Source organism: Cynocephalus volans, chromosome 5, assembly GCF_027409185.1.
Source record: "Cynocephalus volans isolate mCynVol1 chromosome 5, mCynVol1.pri, whole genome shotgun sequence".
In the NCBI taxonomy this organism is placed as follows: Eukaryota; Metazoa; Chordata; class Mammalia; order Dermoptera; family Cynocephalidae; genus Cynocephalus; species Cynocephalus volans.
In genome coordinates, this window is record NC_084464.1 from 155367543 (window position 1) to 155392662 (window position 25120).

The 25120-nt window shown below is 41.5% G+C and overlaps 1 protein-coding gene across 4 annotated transcripts in view; it reads left to right on the forward strand.

Annotated features, from left to right (window-relative positions):
• Positions 1 to 25120, forward strand: part of ARID1B (AT-rich interaction domain 1B) — a 405100-nt gene that overhangs the window by 337404 nt on the left and 42576 nt on the right. For all 4 annotated transcript variants that reach the window (XM_063096175.1, XM_063096176.1, XM_063096177.1 and 1 more), the window contains one exon: positions 10968 to 11295. In XM_063096175.1, the coding sequence (XP_062952245.1) occupies positions 10968 to 11295 (328 nt within the window). The remainder of the gene's footprint in view (positions 1 to 10967; positions 11296 to 25120) is intronic.

Below are 25120 nucleotides of genomic sequence, written 5' to 3' on the forward strand. Positions count from 1 at the left end.
GAATTACTGTTCTCTGGAAAATGAGAAAAGTGCGTTGTATTACCTTGGATGTTGCTTCCAGTCTGATGTTCTATTAGCATATTGTCGAGAAGGGTTTTTTGTTTTGTTTTAGGCATAAATACTGAGTGTAGGTTGATAGTAGAAACAACTTGAAACAAGGATGACATTTTCCATTCTTAGCACTCCTGAATGTTTGACCACTGGCAGCGTCACTCCTTCCCAGTGCCCGTGTCTCCATGCCCCGTGCCCTCTTCTCCCCTGCTGCATGGCATCACCACCACAGTCCACTCTGGGGCATGGATTGTCCGGGTTCCTGCACTGGCTCTAATTGCTATGTGCTTAAAATCAATGTCCTTGTATTCTCTGTGTTCATATTAAAATCATTCGCCTTTTCCTCCTCGGAGTCTCCTTTCCTCAGTAAACACTAAATGACAGGAAATGACACTTGCAATATGTATTTTTCAGTTCAGCAAATGCTCTTACCTTTGCTTTCTGTCTTTATTGATCCTTTTAAGTAGGGACCCAATAGAAGGGTTTCCTTAATCTTCCTCCTCTAAATTGAGATTATTATTCAGCTTGCATCTTCATATCATAAGTTTAATGTCTCTGGAAGGACTCACTCGTGCAGTAACCCAAGAGGTCATTAGTCTCGTCCTTCTGTTTCTGTTTTTAACTAAATGACTTTCTTCTGGTTTCATTTTGTTTAAAGAGATCTCAGGGGAAAATATTTTACAACCTCTTTTTCCTAACCATTTTATTGTCAGGAGCAGCTTCTCCAAAATTGTTATTACTAATAGCAACCCAAATTTATTAAACATGTTACTCTGTCCTGGGTCCTTTTCTAAGTGTTTTTCATTTATCAACTAATTTAACCCTCACAACATGCTATTTGATAGGTACTGCTATTACTCTACAGAGGAGGAAACTGAGGCACAGAACAGGTAAACATGATTTTGCCACGATGCACAGTGGCCACGCCTGGATTCCAGTCCAGGCTGGCTGACCTGTTCTCCTAATTGATGGGAAGCCCCGTGAGGTTAACCCCAGTTCACAAATGAGAAAATCAAGACCTTGAGAAGTTAAGTAATTTAACCCTGAACCCACAGCTAGTAACTGGGGTTCAAACAAAAGGAGACTGTCTTCAGAGGCCACTCATGGTCAGTGGCTGCATCCTTTCCCAGGCCTTAGATGTGCTCCCTTCTTGCTGGTTCATTCATTCAGTCAGCCATGAAGGAAACAAAACCAGGAAGACAAACTGCTTGCCTTCAAGGAGCAAGGAACACTTTAGGATTACAAGTATGGAAATATATCAAAAATACTAAAGAGAATAGGAATTTTTTCTCAAGTGAAGAAGGGGAAAATGTTAGAAATGTATGTTAGTACCATAAAATTTGAATTAGTAAGTATACAAATGGGATGAAGCCAATCTAAATGTGTAAAAAGGTTTAATTACGGTATATTTTATGACATAGTACTTTTCTACCTTCAAGCAAGCATATAATAAGTACCCTTGCAAAGTGTTTGCAAGGAGAGAGGACTATAGGGACTTGCTTTAATAAATAGAAATGAATTATGTAATTAACATGTTAATTATTAATAAATGAATTTATATGGGAAAAAGAGCTGAGATCAATCGAATCTCCACAGCCTCATTTATTTGTTAAGGACAAAGACTCTGTTTTGTTTGTTTTTGTATTGCCTAGAAAAGCATCTGTCACACTAAGCATCCATAAATACTTTTTGCATATTTGTCACGAATTGCAAAAACTAAGAGTCTAGCCTTAGTTTTGCTGCAAATATGCAGTATTATTACCTTGTTGGGCAAGGAACAGTAATTCTGAGTCTAGATTGCCCCATTAGCACTCGCTTGTGTAATAGCAGCTGGGAGCCAGTGTGGGGCCACCAAGTGCAGCAGCACGGGTCGTACTGACCCGGCCCTGGCTGTGTGCCTTGATTTATATCATGTGTGTCTTAGGAAGCAGAGGACTTACAAGTGAGGGAGTCTGATGAGCCTTTTATTTCCAAATTACTTCAGTAAGAGGTGTTTTTCAGAATTTAAAGGGTTTTTTTCTGTAAAGTAAATTAGATACCATCTGAAATCTTCCCTTTCCCTTCCTTCATTAAATGTTTCTCATAAATTCAGCGAAGTTAAACTTTAAATAATATTCAGTTGAAATGATTACAATTCCAAAATAGTGAATTACACAGTAATAATGTTACAGCTGATTTGGTTCTAGAGGAACAAGGTATAAATGTCCAAAGTGGTCAGCCCGCCAGCTATGTGAGCGTACCGTAAAGGCCCGTGGTGTCACCGTGACCCAGGATTTCAGTCTCCACACTTATAAGCCCAGACCCTCTGTCTTCTTATTGACTGAGCTCCATGCATCCTCCTTATACAGAGGTGAGGTATGTCTGCCCCTGTGTTCATTGTGTCTGGTCAGACACTGAATGGTGCTAGAGATTGACATGACTGTGTTCTTAGGCTTTCCAAAAGCTAGTCTCTGGCAAAGTCACTCCTGCTGTACTTTACTTATTTTGTTTTTTTTGTCCTGAAACAGGTTTGTAATACACTTGATGGGTTTACAGCTGCTTATTACTTTAACCTTATTTTATGGTTAAATCAGAAGGATTAATTATTAAGTATAGAATATACTATTTTGTTTTATTAAAGAAATAATCTAAATCTCTTGCTAATATTAGAAAAAAACGTAAATTTAATTAGATCATCTTCTAGCAAAAGGCAGGTTAATGTAATCAAGCCTTTTGATGTTTAAATTTAGGCTCAAGTTACAAGATTCAAGCATGAATTCTTCTTATACTGATAATCATCATGGTTTTGTCAAAACCTGGGAATTAGGGAAATAGTACAAATGAGCTTAAATTGGAAAAAAGGGAAAAAAAAAAGCAATTTTAATTTTGACTAGTGTGAAACTAATTATTTTACCTGGATAATTAAAATCAACAGCACTCAAGAGGTACAACGGTCTCTCCCCTCGTTGAATGACTAAGTGCATTGTTACAAGCGTGGGCTTTTACTTCTATAGGTCATGATCAGGGTGGTCACCCCCGGACAGCAATGTAGCAAGTCAGGGCTCCCCCTTGCTGGCCTCCAGGACACCATTCTCACTGCAGTCTGTGTGGACACGTGCAGAGCACGGCGGCTCTGAGCCCAGAGAGGACACATGGGCTCCTGCAGCATGGGCAGTGGGGGCACCTGACTCTTAGACTCCTTCATTTCTTGCCTCAGAGACTTCACTGATACTAAAAGTTGGCTATTGGGTTGGGATAATACCTTTTTATATTTTGTTTAATGTCAGTGCTTTTTCTTATACTTTTCTTTTTTTGAGGAATAAATTTCAATATCTGTGTAGCATGAAATAAAAATTAGACACATAACACAACCCGATAATATAAAGATATGTCCTTTCACTGCTTAAAAATCTATCTTATTAATATTAGAACAGCTTTTGTCTATTCTTTGGCAGATTCTATATATTCATTATCAGTTATCCAACAATAGTTTCTATTATTACAATTTCTGTTCCCATAGCAACCATATGAGAAGATAGTCTTTTATTATACCCTTTTTATAGATGAGGAAACTGAGCTTTAGTGACAAGGACCCTTCTTCACTCACTGCCCTGACGTCAGATACTGGCACCCAGTTGTGCCCGTGTGTCCTCGGGGTCTGCATCTGACGTTAGCCTTCGTCATTGTTGTTCCTCCAAGGATCCACTCCTCCTCCCGGGAGACACAGCTGACACACATGCAGCCCCTTGCCACAGTGGCCGCCTCGCCACTTGTGTAGCAGTCACTGCCTGCTTTTCTTCATGGTGCTCACCACCACATGGCAGTGTCTGTTTCCTATTTGCCTGTCTCCAGCCACCAGGACATAAGCGCTTCGTCTTTGTTCACTGCTGAACCCCAGCATTTAGCAGAGCCTGGGATGGAAGAGGCCCTTAATAAGCGTTTTGTAAATGAATCAATTTTGCTAAGACAGAGAGTCATCCAGAGACACTGATAGACCTCCCTGAGCCTGCTGTGGTGCACGCAGGTACTGGTTGACCATTCAGTGCCTCAGAGGAATTCATCCTACATGGTGTCTTGTCTTTGAAATGAAATTAAGGGTAATTTTTGTCTGTTTGTTTCTGTGCTTCAGTTTTCTCTTCATTGAGCTTGTACTACTTTGTAATTAAATTTTTAAAGGAGTTAATTCTTGTAACATATGGAAAAGAACACCAAAAGTGAAACACTGATGTGACACTGTGAGGTAAGATATAGGTCCATCTCTTTTACAAACTTTGTGTGATATTGTTTTATTTGTATATTTTAAAGAATTTTTTAAATGCATGTCGACCTAGGAAAAATACAGTGCCTTATATATCAGTCCAAAAAATAAATTATCTCTGTTTATTCCCTTAAATAGTAGGATTTACTGCAACTTGGGGTAACTTTCGTTTTGAACCTGTATTTGTGGTCTTCTTAACTACCTGATCAATTTCCCTGCCTAAGAGAGAAGCATTGTGTAATAGGTCTGAGTAGAAAGACTGAGTTGGAAGAAGTTTCTTTTTAAATACAACTTTTTTGTTTTGTTTTGTTTTTACACAGAAAGGACCTTACTTAAATACGGTAACCAGCCATCAAGCACATGAAAAATACTCAAAATCATTTGCCAATAGGGAATTGAAAATTAAAGCCTCAATGATTTCTATTACATGCCTATTAGAATGGCTAAGTTTTTTTTTTTTTAATTGACAATATCAAGTGCTGGAAATTAGAACTCTCATACAGTGTTTGGGAATGTACACAAATAGTACAGCCTCAATTTGACAATTACTTGTAAAGTTAAACACGCACTCACCATACAACCCAACAATCTCATTTCTAGAGTTTTACTAAGTAAAATAAAATATATGTTGACACAAAGACCTGTATGCAAATGTTTTTAGCAGCTGTGTTCTTAATTGCCAAAAACTAGAAACAGTGTCAACAGAGTGAAATAATACTTAGCAATAAAAGGGAAACTACTTTTGGTACATGCAACAATGTATCCTGATTCAGAAGCGTGATGCTAAGTGAAGGAAGCCAGACACAAAAGTTGATTCTGACTGTATTCCTCATATGACATTATGGAGAGGCAAAACTAGAGGAACAGAAATCAGATCAGTGGTTGCCAGGGGCTGGGCATGGGAATGAGATCGACTATAAAAGGGCAAGGGGGAAGTTTTTGGTCATGATAGAAATATTCTGTATCTTTCTCGTTGATTGTGCTGTTGGTTACAGGATTATATATTTTTGTTAGGGTGTGCAAATTACATTTCAATGAACATGACTTAATATTATATAGTAGATTGCTATAAAAATGGTAAATATCATTAGCTAAAACAAGATAGATGCACATTTAGTCCTAATTCATAAATACATTTATCATAGTTTTGCTAATTATGCTTTTTTTTTCCACCTAGGGTGAAATCTCTAGTTTATGATGTTTACCTCCATTTTATCCTCCACAGTATAGAGGAATAATGCAAAACCTTGCCCCCATAGTAGGTATTCATAAGTAATTGCTGAACGATTAAAACTGAAAAGTAAAATTTTATATGTGAGTGGAAACATTTAATAGTTCAATAAAAGCAGAAAGCTTGGTGTATTGATTATAACTAGCAAATTTAAGTATTATGGAGTCAGATACAGAATTACTTGTGTTGCTTCTAAAATAATGATGGTGACTTGAATAGAGAGTAGCTACCCCTTCTTCTATCTGGTGCTTGAATATAACTCCTGGTGGGTTGAAATCTGAATTCATTTGGTGACCAATTTTCCAAAGCTGGTGTGCCAAGATGAACCCACTTGAAAACTGTGGGCTCTCGGACTTGGCTGCAAGACCAGTCCAGCTGAGGTGGGCTGGCCCGGCATCTGCTGCCTTCATTGTGCTTAATGCTGGATCCATCTGTTTTCTGTCAAAGCTAGTGCCAACAAATTACTAATCTATTAGAGAAACATGGAAATAAGATTGCACTTCACATTCCTGGCTTTTCCTCTCATATTTTGCTTGGCTTACATATTTGGTTTTTGTTTATTTTAGGAAGCAAGAAGGATATGCTATCAAATGGGGGTGGGGGCTTGAATCATTTTTCTCACCCCATCCACAGATTTTTTTAAAGATGGTGGGGAAAAGATACCATTAATGATGTTGTTCTGGCTATTGATGACGATAGCAGCAATCATTTTGTAGGCAAGTATGCCTGGCGCTGTGCTAGTCACTTTCAACCTGTATCCCCGTTATCATCATCACTTTACAGATGACAAAACCGCTGTTCAGAGAGGTTAAATAACTTGCCCAAGATCCTGCTGTTAGGAAGTGTCAGAACCAGTATTCAAACCCAGATTCTAAAGCCCCTGCTTTATCCATTGCTGCCTCTTAAGCCATTTTAAGCCTTTAGAAACCATTTTTATCCAGGCATGTGAGTTTAATGAGGAAAGTCTTTAAAGTTTCAAGGAAAAGAAAAAGGGACTTTGTATTTTCTTCTAACGAATAGAGGCTCTATAATTAGAACATATTCCCATGACATGTGCTTTTGAGTGCCAGTTCACGGAATCAACCCGAGTGATTGGAGGATAGTTTGGGAGCCCAGTCCTAGATGTGCCTCTCGCAGAACAAGTGCATGCATGCATGTGTGGGCGTGCATGGCCCTTATGCTCTGGTGCACGCCCCACACGATTACAGAACGCTTCCTTCTGCAGGACGAAGACCAGCTGCTGAATTGAGCACAGCTATTGAAACACAGCTCTTCTCTTTTTATTACATGAAATGAATGAGAGACTGAAGTAAGGTACAGGGTAACTAAGCATCTCAGTTATTTCTTTCCTTTATGTTCATTAAAATACAGCCCTTGACTGCCAGTTAAACTCAAGCTGCAAGAGCTAGAATAACAGCATTTCTCCATTCCAGCTATATGCAGAGTTCAACAAAATCAGGAACCTTCTTTCTCTAATAAAACCACATTATGGGCATAGTCTGCAATAACCATGTCTAAATGCTTGTTTTCTAAAATAAGATTAAAGTGTTATTTCATTTCCTTCAAAAGCAAAGGGCACATATGTTTTCACTGAAAAAGGCTTCTTACCTAATGAGTCACTTATCAAGTGTTGAGGGAGGGTGGGAATGAGCCCTAGAGTAATAGCATGAATATGTGAATTAATTACTTGTGCATCCAAACTATGAGTGAGTATATTTATTTTTAATAAAAGCAAGAGAGCCAAAAAGTAGCACTATATTTCACCGATATTATCAGATAATCTGGCAGTGAGGGGACCTGAGGTCAGGGAGGAGGAGGCTTAACTCCAGCTCACCAAGAAGAGCGTGGGAAGAGGAAGGGCCCAGCAGCCTGGCCCCTGCTCCGTGTCCAGCCCACCAGGGTGCACAGGAGGGGCCTTTCCCGCTGAGATGAGGTGGTGTGATGGGGAACAGATGACGAGCTTGCCTGTGTCCTGGAGAACGGGGGCTCAGAAGCAACTTATGCATTTTTTTAAAGAACTTTGAAACTGACAAACAGTTGCAATTTTTTTAACCTTTTACTTGAAAACAATGCAATTTTGATTATTTCTGCAAATCCTGACAATGCAAAGGCAGTGTATCTTCATGAAGAGGCAGTTTAGATTTAAGGAGCGGGCCATAAAAGACTGACAGGTGTGCAACTGAGTGCACCTGATGTAATTTATGCTGCCCCTCCCCCCTTCCTCCTCCTGTCCCCTCGTGCGCTCTCTATTTCCTGGATCCTCAGATCTGCTGCTGCCTCACTCTGTTAATCCCCTTAAGCCTTTCTTCAGCCTTCCAGATGGTATTCAGGGTTAAAGAAGCTGCTGACTTCAACAAGTCTCACTTTCTGTTGCTAGTGTAGCAATTTATTAGCTTGTTGCAAGATTCTTCAGTGTCAGGGGTCAGCAAGTTATGGTCCACTTCAGCCTGCCACCTGTTTTGTAAATAAAGTTTTGTTGGAACGCCACTGCTCCCGTCTGTGTATGTGTCTGCTATGTGGCTGCTGTGGGGCCACAGTGGTAGAATTGAGTAGATGTCACAAAGGCTGCCTGGCCCACAAAGCCTGAAATATTTTCTCTCTGGTTTGTAATAGAAGAAGTGTGCCAGACCATGGTCTACATGAACAGTGACCTTCATATCATCTGCATTATTAATACGTTAATAACTATTATTAATACATTATTGTTGGACTCTTTTACCTGCCCGTAACACTGCCGACTGGGCCAATTGTCGAGCTAGGGCTGGGTCTGGTGCTCATAGACCCCTCACGCCCATTGTCCAGACTGGGTCACAAACCCTTCACATGCCAGGCTGGGTCCCCATACCCCTCACACACCAGGCTGGGTCACCAGTCCCCTCACACGCAGGTCTATGAGCTAGGTAACCAGCCAAAAAGGTCCTTGGAACCAAAGGTTTGAGAGCATGGCCACGCGGCGCAGATGCCAGCCAAGTCACCGTGCTACGCATGTGCACTAACTCCACCCACCCCCACACACAGCCTGCTTACAAAGAATGCACCACACCACACCCAACCTGCCCCGAGGCGAGAGAGCCTGACCAAACTATTCTATTTTCCCAACAATTGTTAAGCATTATTAATACATGCTTCACAGACAATTGAATAAGAAAATTCATGTGATGCACCTGACGGAGAGGAAGCACTCAATAAATGTTGAAGAGTCTATTGAATTTCTTGCAGTATTATAGGTGATACAGCTTTATATGTGTGAATTTAAGAAAACTTGTTTTTACGATTATGATAATATTGTTACACGAGTATGCTTTTTCTTAAACATTTGTGAGGCTACATGGTAGAATGTATGCTTGGACTCTGAGCTACACTCAAACTGCCTGGGTTCAGACCTTGACTTCTCAACTTATCGCTGTATGACCTTAGGAGAAATTACTTAGGTTCCTCATCTCCAAAATGAGGATCATACTTATATGTACCTCTCAGGCTTGATGTAAGGATTAAATGAGTTAATACAAAGAACTTGGAACTGAGCTTAGCACATAGTAAATATTAAGTATCTGCTTTTATCGTAGTTATTATCCAGTCCTATTTCTGCTGGAAATCCTCTAGAAGCTCCTTTTTATCTTTAGGATAAACCCCAAACTTAGAAGCTTGGTACACAAAACCGTGCTGGGTCTGGCTCTTCCCTCTGCCCCCTCCCTCGCCACAGGTAGTCCCTCAGCAACTGTCCTGAGTGTGCCTGCTCTCACTGTCCTAGCTGGTGGTCACAGCCTCTCTGCCAGGGGTATGCCCTCCCCTCTTGTGCCTTATCCACCATCCAGCAACTGGACCCATGCTTTACATACATCGTATCGTTCAGTCCTAACACCAGCTTTTCAAGTGGACAACATCAGAGAGAATTATATTTGTTTTACAGAAAGAAGGCTGAAATGAGGACAGATGAAAGCAGGTTACTTGAGTTCCCACAGTCAGCAAGTGCAGAAGCTCACTCAGCCCAGCTCTCCACCCCTGAGGCTGCCCCTCGTGGGTGCTGAGTTTCAGCTCCAGACCCCCCCTCCACAGACGGCCCGACCCCATCCCAAGTCAGGTTTACTTTCCTTCCTTGCAGTTGACACAGTGCGTTACCTTTTTGGTTTTGCTTTTGTGTTTTTTCTTGTCTGTACACACATGTACACACACAGATTGTGAGCTTCTCCAGGGCAGGAATCGGGTTGTATTTAACTTTATGTCCCCTGCGTCCTGAATAGTTTCTGGCATATAGTAAGTGAATAGTTATGTAATATGGATGGGAGAGTCATCCAGAAAGTAGTAAGGACCGATTGAGAAACACTAATCCATACCCTATAAACACTTGTCTTTTTATATTTATTTCAACTGTCATTTATTGTGAGGCAGCATGTTTTATTGGTTAAATACATGAGTTCCAGAGTCAGTTTGCTTGAGCATCAGTCCTAATCTACTAGCTCTTGAGTTTTCTCACTTGCAAATGGAGTCCTGGTGGTATCTGTGTTTCATATGGTTATTGGGAGAAATGAATGAATTCACTGGGCAAAGAACTTAATCAGGTGCCTGGCACGCACTATGGTTCAGCAATGAATATCTGCAGTTATTATTATTGAAACTGGAATCATATATGCCTTTAATTTATGTACATACACTCAAAAGGTGTGGAAGGAAAGGGCAGACCAAACCACCGATGCAGTAGGGGCCATTGCAGGCACCTCTCTCCCCCACAAGTGTGTGGCCAGGCAAGCAGTCTCCGGCCCGGCCTTCCTTCCCTCGTGCCACCGTTGCGCTGTGCTAGTGCTTGGAACTGTTTTTCATAAGACGTGGCACCAAGCACAAACCAACACCTTTATCTGGTGCTCACATAAACCAAAAAAGGGTTGTTCCTAACATTGGAGAGTAACGGTGTTGGACTCATGTCAGGTTTTCACACAGCATCTTCCTGTGGGGTTTTGAAGGATAATTTTGGCCATGTGTGCATTTTGTCCTTCGTGTCTTCTTTTTGAACCCTTTATCATAGCTGTTGAACAGAGCAGTGATATAGCCGTGCAGTCTCAGAGTGGTCCTCACCTAAAGACTGGGGGTTGAAATCATTATTTTGGCTAAAATGTAAAAGTGTGAGGTGCTGAACACCCAAGCAGCACTCAGAACTAGTATCTCTTGCCTATGAATAGAGCTTTTATGATTAGATCGAATCTCTCCTCAGTATTGCAGTGGTCCTGTGGGGCTCTTTGTCTTTGGGGCCGCTCTGCAGGGGCCTTTGGAATGTGCAGAGAGGGGGTGTGTGGAGACTGGCAGCCTCCTCTGCACCAACAGGAAGGGCTGATAAGGGTCATGATTAATACTCCATGGTGATCACATTGTTGGACAAGAAGTTTTTCCAGTGAATGTTTTCACAAGTTTACAGATTAAATAAAAGGCTTTAATTTGTGTTTGCTTTTTGTTTAGGTAACTACTCGAGACCCCCAACGTATAGTGGGGTGCCCAGTGCAAGCTACAGCGGCCCAGGGCCCAGTTTGGGTATCAGTGCCAACAACCAGATGCATGGACAAGGGCCAAGCCAGCCATGTGGTGCTATGCCCCTGGGACGAATGCCATCAGCTGGGATGCAGAACAGACCATTTCCTGGAAATATGAGCAGCATGACCCCCAGTTCTCCTGGCATGTCTCAGCAGGGAGGGCCAGGAATGGGGCCGCCAATGCCAACTGTGAACCGTAAGGCACAGGAGGCAGCTGCAGCAGTGATGCAGGCTGCTGCAAACTCAGCACAAAGCAGGTATGCCACTCAGGAAAATGCCCGGGCAGAGATGCTGTGCGTTTACATGTGACCACGTAACTGACACGCTTCCGTAGATCACACGCCAGTCGTAGAATATGACTTTGCCTGGCCGTTCTTTTTGTGTTAAATATATTCTGTAACGTAAAGGTCCGAGAAATAAGTGACAAACCATGTTCTTTGATACATGGAGGAAGGAATCTGCATGGTGGGCACACAAGTTGTGGGAGGTGATTTGAAATGTCTGTGTATAGTCATTGTAGCCAGCAAACCAGTTCTGGTTGCATGGAGTTTTAAGCAGGAAATAGTAAAGCTTAAAAACTATTTAAGATCTAAAACACTAAAAAAGAAATATGCCCCCCCTTTTCTTACCCTACCATAAAAATCTTTATAAAATAGAAATATTGTATATGTACATATGTGTATTGTGTGTTTGTCTAAATGTATATGTGTGATATTTATATACTTCATATTCTTATGTTATATTTTGTTTTTCTGGGCATTCCTCTCTGTCTAAACTAAAATGTGGTTAATAAAGCAAAAGTGATATTTTAGAAGGTTTAAGTTGATAGAGCAAGGCTTTAGCTTCAAATACTTAATTGTTTTTAATCCTGATTTTTAAAATTAATTCCTAAAGTAAATAGTTGGCCTATATAAAAATAATAGACTTAATTAAAAATTTATGAGGCAGCAGAGGTGAACATGTTTCAAAAGAAGTACTTGTAAATAGTTTTTAAAACAAAGTACATTGAAAGATATGTATCTTAATGGTATCTTCAGAAAAAAAGATAGAAGATTCTGATTTTTGTCAAAGGGAAACAAAAGCTAACGTATGTGTGTATGTGTGTGTGTCTTTAAATGTGTCCCTTTGTTACTTTTCCTCTGAAGCTGCTATTTGGGGACTGTAGGGACCCCTCCAGTCTCATTGTTTGCTCCAAATAATAATAAATTTCCCTTGAGGACTTAAAATGAAAATCATTCACTCTTTCTGTCTCTCATCCACATACAGTTACTTAGAATCTTCTGGGCCCCAGCATGTTACCTCTCAGCCAAACCTGTGCAAGCTTTAGGGAATGTTTTGATAAACCTGCGTGTGGAGACTGGCTTGGCTGGTCTAGTTGAAGTTCTACTTTAGGTTTAAATGAATTGTCTGTTGTTGAAACTCATGAAGACCAAGTTATTTTCTTTTTGTTAAATATAAAGTATTTGATTGCATTTGACATGAAGCTTTTGATAGTGACCTGAGAAGATAGGGATGAAGGCATAATTCCATTTGATTAAAAAGTCTTGTTATGTTCTCTTTCTAAATCAGTTTATACATCACTTTATAGAAATTAATATATAAATATACATCTATACATTATCATTTTCTATTTCTAATCAGTAGGCCATTCCAAAGCCTTCCTTCATAGACTCCCATTTTAGTTATCCAGGAATTTAAATGGGGGCCATATATTAATTTTTTGCTTTTGCCAAAGTCAAAGCCATACTTCAAAATTGTAAGCTGAGATTAGGTCTCACTTTTCTCTCTCCTTTGCCCTGTCCCTACTTTTTTCTTCTTCTTCTTCTTTTTTTCGGAGGAATCCTATCCAGTCTTCTCCCAGGCAGTTGCACAGTACGGAGTACTCTGCTTATTGACCACATTGTGTAACCCCCACGCCTATGTGTGGGGATAGTGTACAGACAGGGGTTCATACTTGTGCTACAGAACAAACCCAAAGAGGCTGTTCTTCTGTTCCACTTTAGGCCACCATACATTAGGTCGCCTGCTTATCCCAGCCAGTCTGGGGCTGGCGGACGCCCCATGTTTTCTTCCCAGCACCCCAACTATGGCACCTCTCAGGCTCCCATGACGCACCAGCCTGACCAGTACGGGTAGGTAGCAACACACCCCGGACTTGCTGCGGGACCTGGGCATTTTCTTTTAAACTGTTAACAAACATGCCATTTGGCTGCGAAAGAACACCCAAACAAAGACAGTAGAAGACCTAACAGGACATCTGTCTCAGAGGGGGTTGTCTTTATTGTCCGTGTTTGTCTTGTTTTTCTTTCTATGAACAGTACTGTGGCAGTTTGGTGGAAACCTGCATGCTGTCCTCTGGGTCCTGTCTGTGCATGGCTTTTGGCATGGCTGCTTTCCTTCATGCCTGAGTAGGAAATAAGAACTTTTATCTGTGTAAAGTAGTGAAATCCCCTCCTCGGGCGTCATACCCTCATTGTTGTGGTGGTTTTGTCTCGGGACCTGTGTTGTGCAGCACTGTTCTCATGACTGTGATTATCATTCCTGCCACTGCAGTGAACTGCTACTCCCACCTCCAAATTCAGAGCTCAGCATCTCATTTGACAAGAGATTCACTGCAGTGGAGCTGACAGGCTATTCATAGGACTTAGGAGGGGTTTCATTGTATCGTCACTGTGCCAAAGAGTTCTATTATTTCCTTCTCCCAACAAGTATTATAATACTGAATTCACCAGGAAAATACAACAAAATCATCCAACACAGAATTTTCTTTCTAAACATGATATTGCCATATTGTTACCAACTTCAACACAGGAATTACATACAGCAACAAAAAGTCTCTCTCTTCTTTCCTACTACCAAACTATGTACCATAAGGCTCTGTCACTATTTTTAGGCTAATAAATACTCTTAAAGTATATTATTATTGAGTGAGTTACTAAGCAAAAATATTATTATTGACATCATTTTGCATATATTAACGATGAGATCATCCTATAAGACTTCACTGTGTTTGGTAGTTAGTTTCAGTAGAGACATATCTCATCTTTGGTTAAAATGAAACAGGGAACAGACAACTAGCTTTGTTTAAAGAATAAACTTACAGAGTTATGCTTTCACTACTTGTTATGAATGCATGACACAGAGCTTTTTAGTAGTTTTATATGCAGTGTGCATTTATTTAGACAGCAAGAGCAAAAGATAATTTTGTAATTCAGAGTTCTAAATTCTATAAACATGGTCCTAAATGTGGACCAACAAATGTAGAATTTTATAAACATAATCCTCAAAGTGAAATAACAAGTGTACAATGAGGTAAACACTCTTAGGAAATTGTCTTTTTCTCTTTTTCACTTTCTTGTGGTACCTTCAAGGTCAATTCGTGAGTCAGTACGAAGATAACTATGGGGGGAGAAAAGCATTTATCATCAGCTGCTAATCCATAGGATCTGTCCTTTACCAACTCAGGAGTCCTATTTAGACCCACAAAGCCTGTTTGGCTGGGCCTTGCCAAGCCACATTAAGCAGCTGTGTAAAATGAATTTAAATGGCATGCATCAGAGTAAAATCTCTTCCACTGGGGCAGAAAATCAATGTTAGCTAACCAGCATGAGAAGATCAAATCTGTATTTCAGCCAGCAGCATCCAGATAGCTTCCTTAGAATACAACTCATCCTCCTTAATTAAAAATAAGAAAAAGAAAAATGTTGGAGTTACTGTATGTAAATCTTAAAAAGCACATGAGCAGTCCCATGTCTGTTAACTATGAATTTTGCCTTTATTGTCTACAATATTCTTTCTAAAAAAAGAACGAAAAGAAAGTTTTATTTCTATTTTAGATCTTCATTGTGTTCCACTTTGCAATACATATAACCTGTATTGCCTTTTTTTTTTTTTTTAAAGCAGAACCTTGAATATGAGAAAACATATATCACATGTTTTAGTGCTTTGGGTTGAGAAATTTAATTTTCAACATGCTTTTGCTTTATTTATTTAACAGCTAATTGTAGTGAATTTGTGTTTTTGCTTTTTTTTCTCCCATTGATAGCTCTGAGGTTAAAGTTAGGTTGGTAATTCGAAAAGCCAGTTTGTTAAATGTCAGTTTCTCTTTTGGAAAAGAAGAAATGGTGCAGGCCTTTCAGCAACACAGTATTCGCAGAGCTTGTCATAATGACTTCTTTTTCAAGTCAGAATCCCAATGGGCCTAGGGTCTATAAAAGAATCTGAAAAAGACAAATTAATGATGAAGGTGTAGAATGAGTGAGTGTGTGTGTGACTGTCTGCAATTAGACAAAAACAGAAAGCTCATTGTAAAAATGAAGGGTTATGGCAATTATGCTTCAGGCTTTCTCAGCTAGTTGAATATAAGAGACCATAGGGGGAAAAAACACACAAGTTAACTGGTTGGAAGTTCTTGTATTAGTTCCCTTTTTAAGAGTGGCACTGTGAGGGTAAACTTACTGCATTGAGTAAGTTAAGGAACATATAGATTGTTTTTTCCTTTTTACCTTTGGTGTAAAAGAATTCCTCATTTGGGGGAATCATTTTTTTTTTTTCTTTTTCGTGACCAGTAAGAGGATCGCAACCCTTGGCTTGGTGTCGTCCGCACCGCGCTCAGCCAGTGAGCGCACCGGCCATCCCTATATAGGATCCGAACCCGTGGCCGGAGGGCTGCTGCGCTCCCAGCGCCGCACTCTCCTGAGTGAGCCATGGGGTCGGCCCAGAATGTGGGGAATCTTAATGTTCAGGTACTAGATTAGCTGTGTAATAATATCTAATCATTTGAAGTTAATGATTTATAAGTAATATCTATACAGAACTCCCACCCCACACACACTGATACAGTTTTTACTCAGGAAATGCGATGTTGTGTTCCATTTTAAAATGTTGCTTGTCGATGTAATATTCTTTTGAAGATATGAGAAACAAACTTGGAAATGCTAGTTGATCTCACGAAAAGCCTACTTCCAGAATGGCAAATGAGTTTCATCTTTGGTCCACTTCCGCTGGCTGCCTAGAATCGTGTTGGAAGGGTTCTGAACTGTTGTCTGAATATGAGACTCAAAATCTGCCACAAACTTAGGAAAGACCTTGGCCTATTGCTTGATAAAGAAGCATTGTCATGAATCCCAGGCTACAACATAGTCTTTAATATATTTTGAATGACTGACTCCATTATCAGTAACCTTTATGCTTCAAGCATGCACACATACATAAAATAACTTTCCTCGGTCATTTAGTGTGCTTTGCGTTCATTTATCAATTCTGAGTGGCACCTGGTAGGATTCAACAATTGGCATCTCTGCCAAACATAGCTGATTTGTGGATTTGGGTACTTCAGAATTATTTAGATTTTTTTCCTTGGAAATGAGCTCCAAGAAGGAAACAAGACTTCGCTGAATTTACAGTCTAACAAGCCCTAGATCTTTAAGCCAGGGTAGATGGACAAAAACAGATTTTAATTCCTTAAGGCCTGCCACCCCCAGAACCTCACATATATAAACTTTGATCTAATCTTAGGTGACTTGAGATTGCTGTGTCAAAGTTTTGGCATGGATCTTTAAGGTAATACAGTTTTCATAAGAATAGGTTCCAAGGGGATATAAAGTTTCTATCACAGAATAATAGAATCTTAGAGCTGGAAGGATTTTAGTCATTATATACTCTCTCCTCCTCTATTTTATGGTGCAGGGAATGAAGACCTATGATGTTACCCATTTGGGATCATTGAGTGAAGGGCAGGGCAAAGCTGAGGCAGGGTCCCTGTCGCCTGGGCCTGTTGTTCTGCTTAGTGCTGCCCCTAAACTAGATTTTCTTTTTTGGGGGGCATAAAAAAATCTCTATCTTAGTTGTTCTTCGTTCTGCTGTTAGAAACCAAATATTAATGAGTGTCTTAGTGAAGGTCCTACCTTTCACATGAGGTCTGGATATTGTTTCATTATCTAAAATTGGTTGTTTTTGTTGCACTAGGAGGAGATGAGTGCTTTGAATGTTCCTGTTCAGACACCATGTGTAACATAAGTAGTGTGTTTTCAGAGCCAAACACCTTGTGAAATAAGTAACAGTTACTTGCTGGCACACAGATGGGTTTGAGTTTCTGTCTTTTTCACCCTTCGGTTGCCCATACCAATATTGCTTTAGCATGAATTGTGAGTCGTGGAAGAGTGGAAACAGATGGCAATACTGTGCACTCGGACAGATGTGTGCACCTGCATGATGCTGGTGCAGGCACTGTCACTCTTCTGCTGTCTCCGAGAGTCCCCAGTGAACTAATGAAACATCAGAAGAAGGAAATGTCTCAGACTTGTTAGTTTAAAAAAAAAGGGGGTTGGGGACAAAATGAATCAATTTGAAAAGTCTCATTACTCTTGATTAGAAAGAAATTATCACAAATGCGAGTCTGTAGACCTACATTTTAACACGTATGTCATACCAAAAACCAGGGTCACTGAAATTACCTTTAAGATATTTTTGGTTTTAGTCAAATAGGAAATTGGAAATTTTAATTAACGTTATTTTTTAATCTTAGCTACTCATTAACAGGGCGAGTAACTTCCATGAAGTCTTAACCATAGGTAGCTCGATCATTAGCAGCTGTACTGTATTGGTACTGAAGAAACTGAATGTTTTGTGAGAGAATGTGATTAACAGTCTTCTTCTGCTCAGAAGGAGCCAAACCCATTTAGAAACACAAACAAAGTTTTCTGGCTTTTCAGGTATACACAGCTGTTTATATCTGCACCCTGTGCACCTCACATACACATACCTTCCAGCAACTGTTCTTTGTTGAGGTGTGTTTATAAATTCATATCCTATGTTGCTGCTTGCCAGCCAGGCACTTTTCTGTATTAGTTTCCTCTGAAGCCAGTATGATGCAGTTGTGCTGAGGGACCAGGAGCCACTAATGTGGAAATGTGTTAATGGAGATGGTGCATTAACATGTCAAAGAGAAGGGGCAAAAAACTTCTGAATGTGTCAAGCCCCAGTTATGGCGGGTTCCATGTGCTGAAGAGCAGTGATTTGTATTAACTAAGAATACAGCCTTTTGGATTTTGGACAATTAAGTTTTAACATAATAGCTATGATTTGAAAAGTCATGTTATTGAAAGACAAAGAGAAAAGATTTCAAAGGCTTAAATAGAGTTTTTATTTCTGCAATTAAGTGTAATCCTTTGCATTATCATCCAAATACTATGCTTTAATTTTTAGTCCTTTTTTTCCCTTCAAAATTAAGAATTTGAATGAATATTATTATGTTGGTATTTTAAGATTGTGATTTCAATTAAATCTCTTAGAGTTACAGAACTGTTATGGAAGCCATAAAGTACATTTATAAATCTTCAAATCAAAAAGTAGTAAAACAGTAATTCTGAAAAGACCAAGAGAGATTATTTTTCAAAAATTTTAACAGAATCCAAGGAATCAAAGTCTGACATGCACAGCAAACCTTCAATGGACTGGAGTCCGTGAAGTGCCCTAATGACTGTTGACCCTTCACCTAGAGACTCCTCAGCATACGCAACCTCACCCCAAGCCCGGGAGGGACGAGGCTGGTGAGGCTGTGTTGTTTGTAAGTCCCCTGGGTGGATGAAAAAGCAAGCTCAGGGCTGAGGACTGGCGTTTGGGGCTCTTGCCCCTGAAGAGTACTGAAAAACAGAGGGAAGCTGTAGGAAAGCACAAACACTGATACTTCATTTTTTATACCTGCTTCCTGATGGACATTTAATGAGGAAAACACAGGCCTAGAGCTGGGAATACTGGGTGGAATCAAGGGAAATGGATGTCCCCACCTGGCACCTTAACTCGGGCTTTGGCAGTCTGTGGCTTTGTGGTGCAGCCTGTCTTCCTAAACCCCGCCTTATGTCCTGCCTTGTAGCATCCTCTCACGCTCTGAAATGTTCAGGGCACCCCACCACACCTACACCTGCCTTCTTCCTTCAGAATTTCTTCTCTCAGGTCCCCATCAGGCCTTCTCGCATTGGCTACTGCCCTCGCTGTCTGAGTGCCACCTGATGGCACTGCATGTGTTAGGCTGAGGTCCTTTGCTCCCATTTACTTGTTCCAACCACTTATCTTCACTTCTAACCTCGTGGCCCCACTAATGCCTCTGCCCTAGACACATTGGGATTACCATATTGTCTGCAATCAACGTTATAGTCCACCCATCACTTGGAATAATCAGCAATACAACCCAGTACATCCCAATTTTTCTAAGTTATGAAAGGGAAGGGGTTGTTCAACATCGTGGCCCAGGCTGCCTTTAGCTCAAAAAATCTGTAAGAGTTTTAGGAGGGTTTTTAAAAAATCACTAATGACTATATTTATGTTTCCTGGTACCACAGCCCCAGACAAGTGCATTCTTTGTTAGAGGGTCCTACAGAATATTGCCGTGGCACAGTATGTGGAATGGAGACCTCAGAACCCAGACTGATTTGCTTTAAGCAGACTGATAAATCCATTAAGGCACAAGAGGTAAAAGAAAGCATATATGATACATGCATTCTTAACTATCTCACTCTTAAAACATCATTCAGATTAACTCATTAGTGATTGTTATTTGGCTCCTCAGTGTTTGTCTAGCGGATGTGCTCTCTGTGCCTTAGGCTGTGCGGTCGCAGGCCTCTAGGACACCTGCCCCGTTGTTCTGCTCTTACAGCTCTTAAGTAGCTCAACCCCTTTCAAGTTAGCAATTCACTCTCTCTCACACCTTCACGTGGATATTCTTAGCACCGCAAAGGAAGAGCCCTCCTTGTAAATGAATTGAGATCTTTTCTCAGTGGTATCGTGTCTCAGGATAAACTTTCTAAGTAAAGGTCTTTAAATATAATGCAGTTAGAAGCGGGCACTTTCTTTCTGTGTGGGAATGTCAGTGAACTAATTTTTCTTTCGTGAAGTATGGATCTCGTTTTACCAGACCAGGGAACTGTGCCGTTCATCTGTGTTGTCAGAGGCCCGGGGGTGCTGCATGGTACCAGGAACCACAGAGTGTGGGGGTCGCGTCCTGCAAGGAAAGCCAGGATTTGGGGCTCGCTGCTGCTCCCCGTGGCTTCCTTCTATGCCATGCCCTTGGGGCAGCTGTTGTGCTGGGAACCCACAAGAAGTACTGAAGTCAAAATCTCTGAATAAATACCTTCAAAATATTTTAGCTCATTTTTGTGTGATTGCCAATAAACAGTTCATAATGAGTGAACAATAGACTTAACAAACCAAAAAAAAAATTGAGGATGAAGAGAACATCCTTTAGTTATCAATGACCAAAATTCAAGCAGCCAGACACTGTTTTTGCATTTGCTTCCTGAGGAGGAAGTCTCTTGCTTCAAAACCTTTGAGCTCAGTTGCCTTTTTGGTTCTTTGAAAGAAGGTGAAGATCAGTCAGTTGCTTTAGGAGCAACTAAAACTGGTTACCTGCTTGGACGTGAAAGGAAGAACTGAATCTTGAGCAACAGGTGTTATTTCAGCAGTGAGTGCCAGAAGCAAAACGGACAGTAGGTTAGAACCCTCTAAGAAGTCTGTGCAAAGTATTAACAGAGAGGGCAAAACGTGTCTGATGTTATAGCCTTTTCTGGAATCCAGAATGGAATATGTAGTATTCCTCGGTGCCTGATGGGAAGAGCTTCACCAAGATGCATTCGTGAAAACTACAGCTCTTCAGAGAAATGTGGACACAACCGGGAGAAATGCTTTGGAAACAAGAGGCCCTTTGCTCAGTGCCTCATTATAAGGACCCGTGCACCGTGCAAAGACACGCGGGGAGATGTCCTGCTTTGAAGAGTTAAGGCATACCCACCAACAAGATCATTCTTGAGAGCTTGCTAACGGTTGCTGCTGCTCCTTTATTGAAAGGGCCTCTTTCACAGAGCCACAGGAAAATAATACTTCTCTTTGTCCATTCTTAAGAGGAAAAAACTGAAACATATCAGTTATGAAAGTATTTGGGGAGTTATTAATGTATAGATAGAAAGTAACTGAGGATGGTTGCTGAGCTTGTCTGCTGGCCTTATGTACACTGACGCTTTCTGTGAGTGAACAGGCTCCCTTGAAAAGAGATCATGTTCACCAGAGACGGAAGATCTTAGAAAAAAGAGTCAAGAAGTCTTGTAAGGGCATTTGCAGGTAGGGAGGAAAGATGAACCCTCTGCTGTCCAGCCCGGGACTACACCTGCCTGTATGACGTGGCCTCATGTCTGCCCAAGGCCTGTCAGACCCCACGTGTCCAAAGCCAAACTCATGAGCTCCTCTTCTGCTTTTTAATTCAGTGACTGACCCATTATCTGTTCTCTTGTGCAAGTGTACACCTAGGAGGCATCCTGGCACCCCACCCCCCCAGTATCTAATTCATCACCAAGTGCTGTCTGTCTTACCTCCATGGTCTTGCTCAACTCTTTCTCTTGTTCCCCGCCCCCCACCTTCCCAAGGCACCATCATCTCTTTCCTGGACTGGTGCAGCAGCCTCGTAACTGCTGGCCCTCCGCTCACTCCTCCTGCCTCCAGCATGTTCTCCCTACCACAGTCTTTAAAATACACATTTCTCAGTGTCATCCTGGTCTCTTCCCATTGCGTGCAGAACCAGAAGCCCTGTGAGATCGCCTTCCCCCATCCCTTGCCAGGCTCCCCTCACGTCTCCCCACCTGCCCCTGCCACAGGGCCCTTGCATTGGCTGTTTCTCCCTCCTCTTCTCCCCACCCAATGCAACGCCCATGATGCGATGCCCTTGGAGCCCTCAGACCTGAGGGGAGGGCAGGGACACTGCCTCTCCTCCCTAGCTCACAGGCTTGCCCCTGCCATCTGCTCCTGGCACTGCATCTACTCCTGTCCCCTTCCTGCTCCCCCTCTCCTGCTCTCTGCTGCCTCCTCCTGCTCCCCCTCTCCTGCTACCTCTCTCCTGCCCGCTTCCTGCTCCCCCTCTCCTGCTCTCTCTCTGCTGCTCCCCCCTCCTGCTCCCCCTCTCCTGCTCTCTCTGCTGCCCCCCTCCTGCTTCCCCTCTCCTGCTCCCCCTCTCCTGCTCTCTCTGCTGCCCCCCTCCTGCTTCCCCTCTCCTGCTCCCCCTCTTCTGCTCCCTCTCACCTGAGCCCCTCCACACTGGTCTCAGACAAGCGATTATAACTAGGAACCTAAATGGAAGGTCCTTTGAATAACTGTAGTCATTTCTAGCATGTCTCCCTGAGTGAACAGGGTGGAATAGTTGTTTTTTGTTTTCTTTTGTTGTTTGGTTTGTTTTTTTTTAATATCATATGGTTATGTATTCTTACAGGAATCTACAGTTTTTTAAATCAGTGGCAGTTCTGTTTGTTCTTTGTCTTCTGTTTAATGAGACAAATGCCACTTTCCCTTCACAAGATTGATTCCCAGCCAGAGCCACTGGCTTGCTGAAATTACAACATGATTTTGCCACCAGAATTGCTAATGCAGTTGTTGTTTCAGGCGTACTGATGGATTAGCCACGCCAGAAATTGACTAGAGCTTGACAGCCTTCTCCTGTTTTGATTGTATTGTTTTAAGGGCAAATGTAGTGTTTTTCCTTCTTCAGATATTAAATTTGAAATAATCTCAACTGAATTTCTCCTTCTTAGTTCTTTTTTTGGAGTAGTCTCCATGTAATTAACAACTGAAAATCTGTCTCACCAGTGATGCTAGATACATGTGTGAAATAGCTTCTGTTTGTAGAACATTTTAAATAGGGCATCTCGTATAACGTTATATATACAGTGGAACGCTCCAAGGAAATAAGTTTACATGTTTACAAATAAACTCTTCTGGAATTGGGCCTTTTCAAGGTTTTGAGTTCCAGTTCTGATAACTCTTCGGTTTATGTGATAAAGTACCCCAAATTTCAGTGTTAACCTAGTATATATTGTCGGTAAGCAATCTTTTCTGGCTCTGTGATTCAAACTACACCCACAGTGACAGTCCATAGAGAAAGTTCTGTATATTTGTCAGCCGTGCTCAGTTTTCCAATAAAGCATGCTCTGCTTTACGTTTGTTCTTAACATAACTCACAAATGACGTGTGCAGTGGTTGTGCTAGAGCTCTGCAGAGTGGAGCTCCCCCCATGCGTCTTTTCCCCTGGGACTTCATAAAGTGGCTTCACTCATGTGTTCTCTGTTTCCAGAGCATTTTGTCTGTCTGTTCCTACTCTTCTCCAAAGAGCTGTGTCAGGAATCCATTCATTTTCAAGATATAATTTCACACTTCCCCACTATCACTGTTGAGAAATTTGCTAAAATGGTAAGGCTTAAATATTCTTTTCTAAAGCACCAAAATCATATATAGGTTTTATTTTAAGTTCTATTGTACTTGACTTAAAACAAGGTATTTAAAAATTCAGCAGTACTATATAGGATTTCATACCAATATTTTGAACTGCTGATTTCAAATTGTGGAGAGAAGCTACATTCTCCTTTTTGCTTCACACTGAACCAGTGGAAATTGGTGCTTGCTTCTGCTCCCCCCCCCCCCCCAAGCCAGCCCTTTGTTGGCAGATGGACGTGTAATGTTTGAGAAATCTCCAAAGTGAATAAAGGAAAATCCATAAAAACTATTGGAGTGTGTGTGTAGTGAGAAGCAGGAACAGGGGGTGCTTTGGGGAAATGCATTTGCAGGCCTCACTCCTGAATTAATCTTGTTACAATAACCTGTTTTTTGTCATAGAATGACAGACCATAAATACACCTGTTCCCAACCGAAGACCAGTGTAAAAAAAAAGTTCTGGTTATTCTGCAGTTCAGCCCCCCATGTCATACTTTGCTGTTTGAAAGGTGGAAGGGATGGTGCCATGGTGCAGCCTGTCCCAAGTCCGCACAGGCAGCTGGTCAGCCCGCTGTGATCTGTGAGCACCACCTTCCAGGGTCACTTCCACAGTGTGTGTTCTACCTCTGCAGCATGTCACCAAAACGGCGACACGAAATTGCTTCAAAATGTCTGTCAAATGACTGCCCTTCCCCCCCGCCCCCCTCCCTGAGATGTTATTGAGCACACATTGCCACAGCCATGGATTAGGAACCTACAGATAGCAATTTGTAACAAAAACTCTCCCAGCCTGTAGACCCAGTATACACAATAACCTGAAGGACACTTTGCTTTTCTAGGTGCAACCCAGGTTTGGGTTTTACATTGAAAATGTTCCCCTCATTTCAATCTGTATTTTTGCCTGTTTTTGTTTTGTTGCTGTTGTTTCCTTTTGCAAAAAGAAAATGGTGATTCATTTCTTCACTCTCCCAATTCCATTTGGAGTGTTCCAAATGTCGCTGTGGTCAGAGAGGGACTTAGCAGCAGTGAGTGCTGATCTGGAGAGGAGCCAGCTTCATCTGCAGTAACTCAGCCCTTCGCCTCAAAAGTGAGGTTGCTGCGATCCTGCTAGTTGTATTCAGCCCAACCAAATAGAAATCCTCTTGTATTAGCAGCACCGCAATGAGCTGGGGAGTGCTTGGGTTAGTCAGAGCGGTGATTTCTTGTTTCCTTCCACAAAACAAATTGTCTCAATTTCCAGTGTTCAACAGAATGTATTGAAAGCTCTCTTTTAGCATGATGCCCATCTTGCTTGTTCAAAACTTCCAGTAGTATTGGCAAAAGTTTTCAAAGCAGTACTGAATCGGATTTCTTCTGCAATGATGAAAGACTCCCCGACTTAGATGACCAGCTGCTGTGCTCATGGCCACTCATGCCCTGCAGTCCTGGGAAGACTCACTTCCCTTTCTGCTGCTTCCCCACTCGGATGTTCAACTCCTTCCTAGAAGCAGGTGTCCAGGGAGCTGTTTTACTGACATCTGCCACCACCCTTCTCCCTGTGCCCACCTCCCTGAAGTCTACTCCAGGGAGCCCAGAGAGGATGCTGAGAAAAGCACCGTTCTGAATTGTCAGCTTTCCACAACTAAAGATTCATGCACTAGATACAAAGAAAGGTGTAATACAGTGGGCTGCTCTGTGCCATTATACTTTGTCACATCAAGTGTTAGCACAGTGTTGAAGGCCCACAGAAAAGTAATAGTGTACTGGATGAAAAGCAGGTTAGGGGTTTCTGTTTCTGCTGCTTACTACCTGTGTGACCTTCAGCAAGCTACTTGACCTCTCTGATCCTTATTCTCTTTG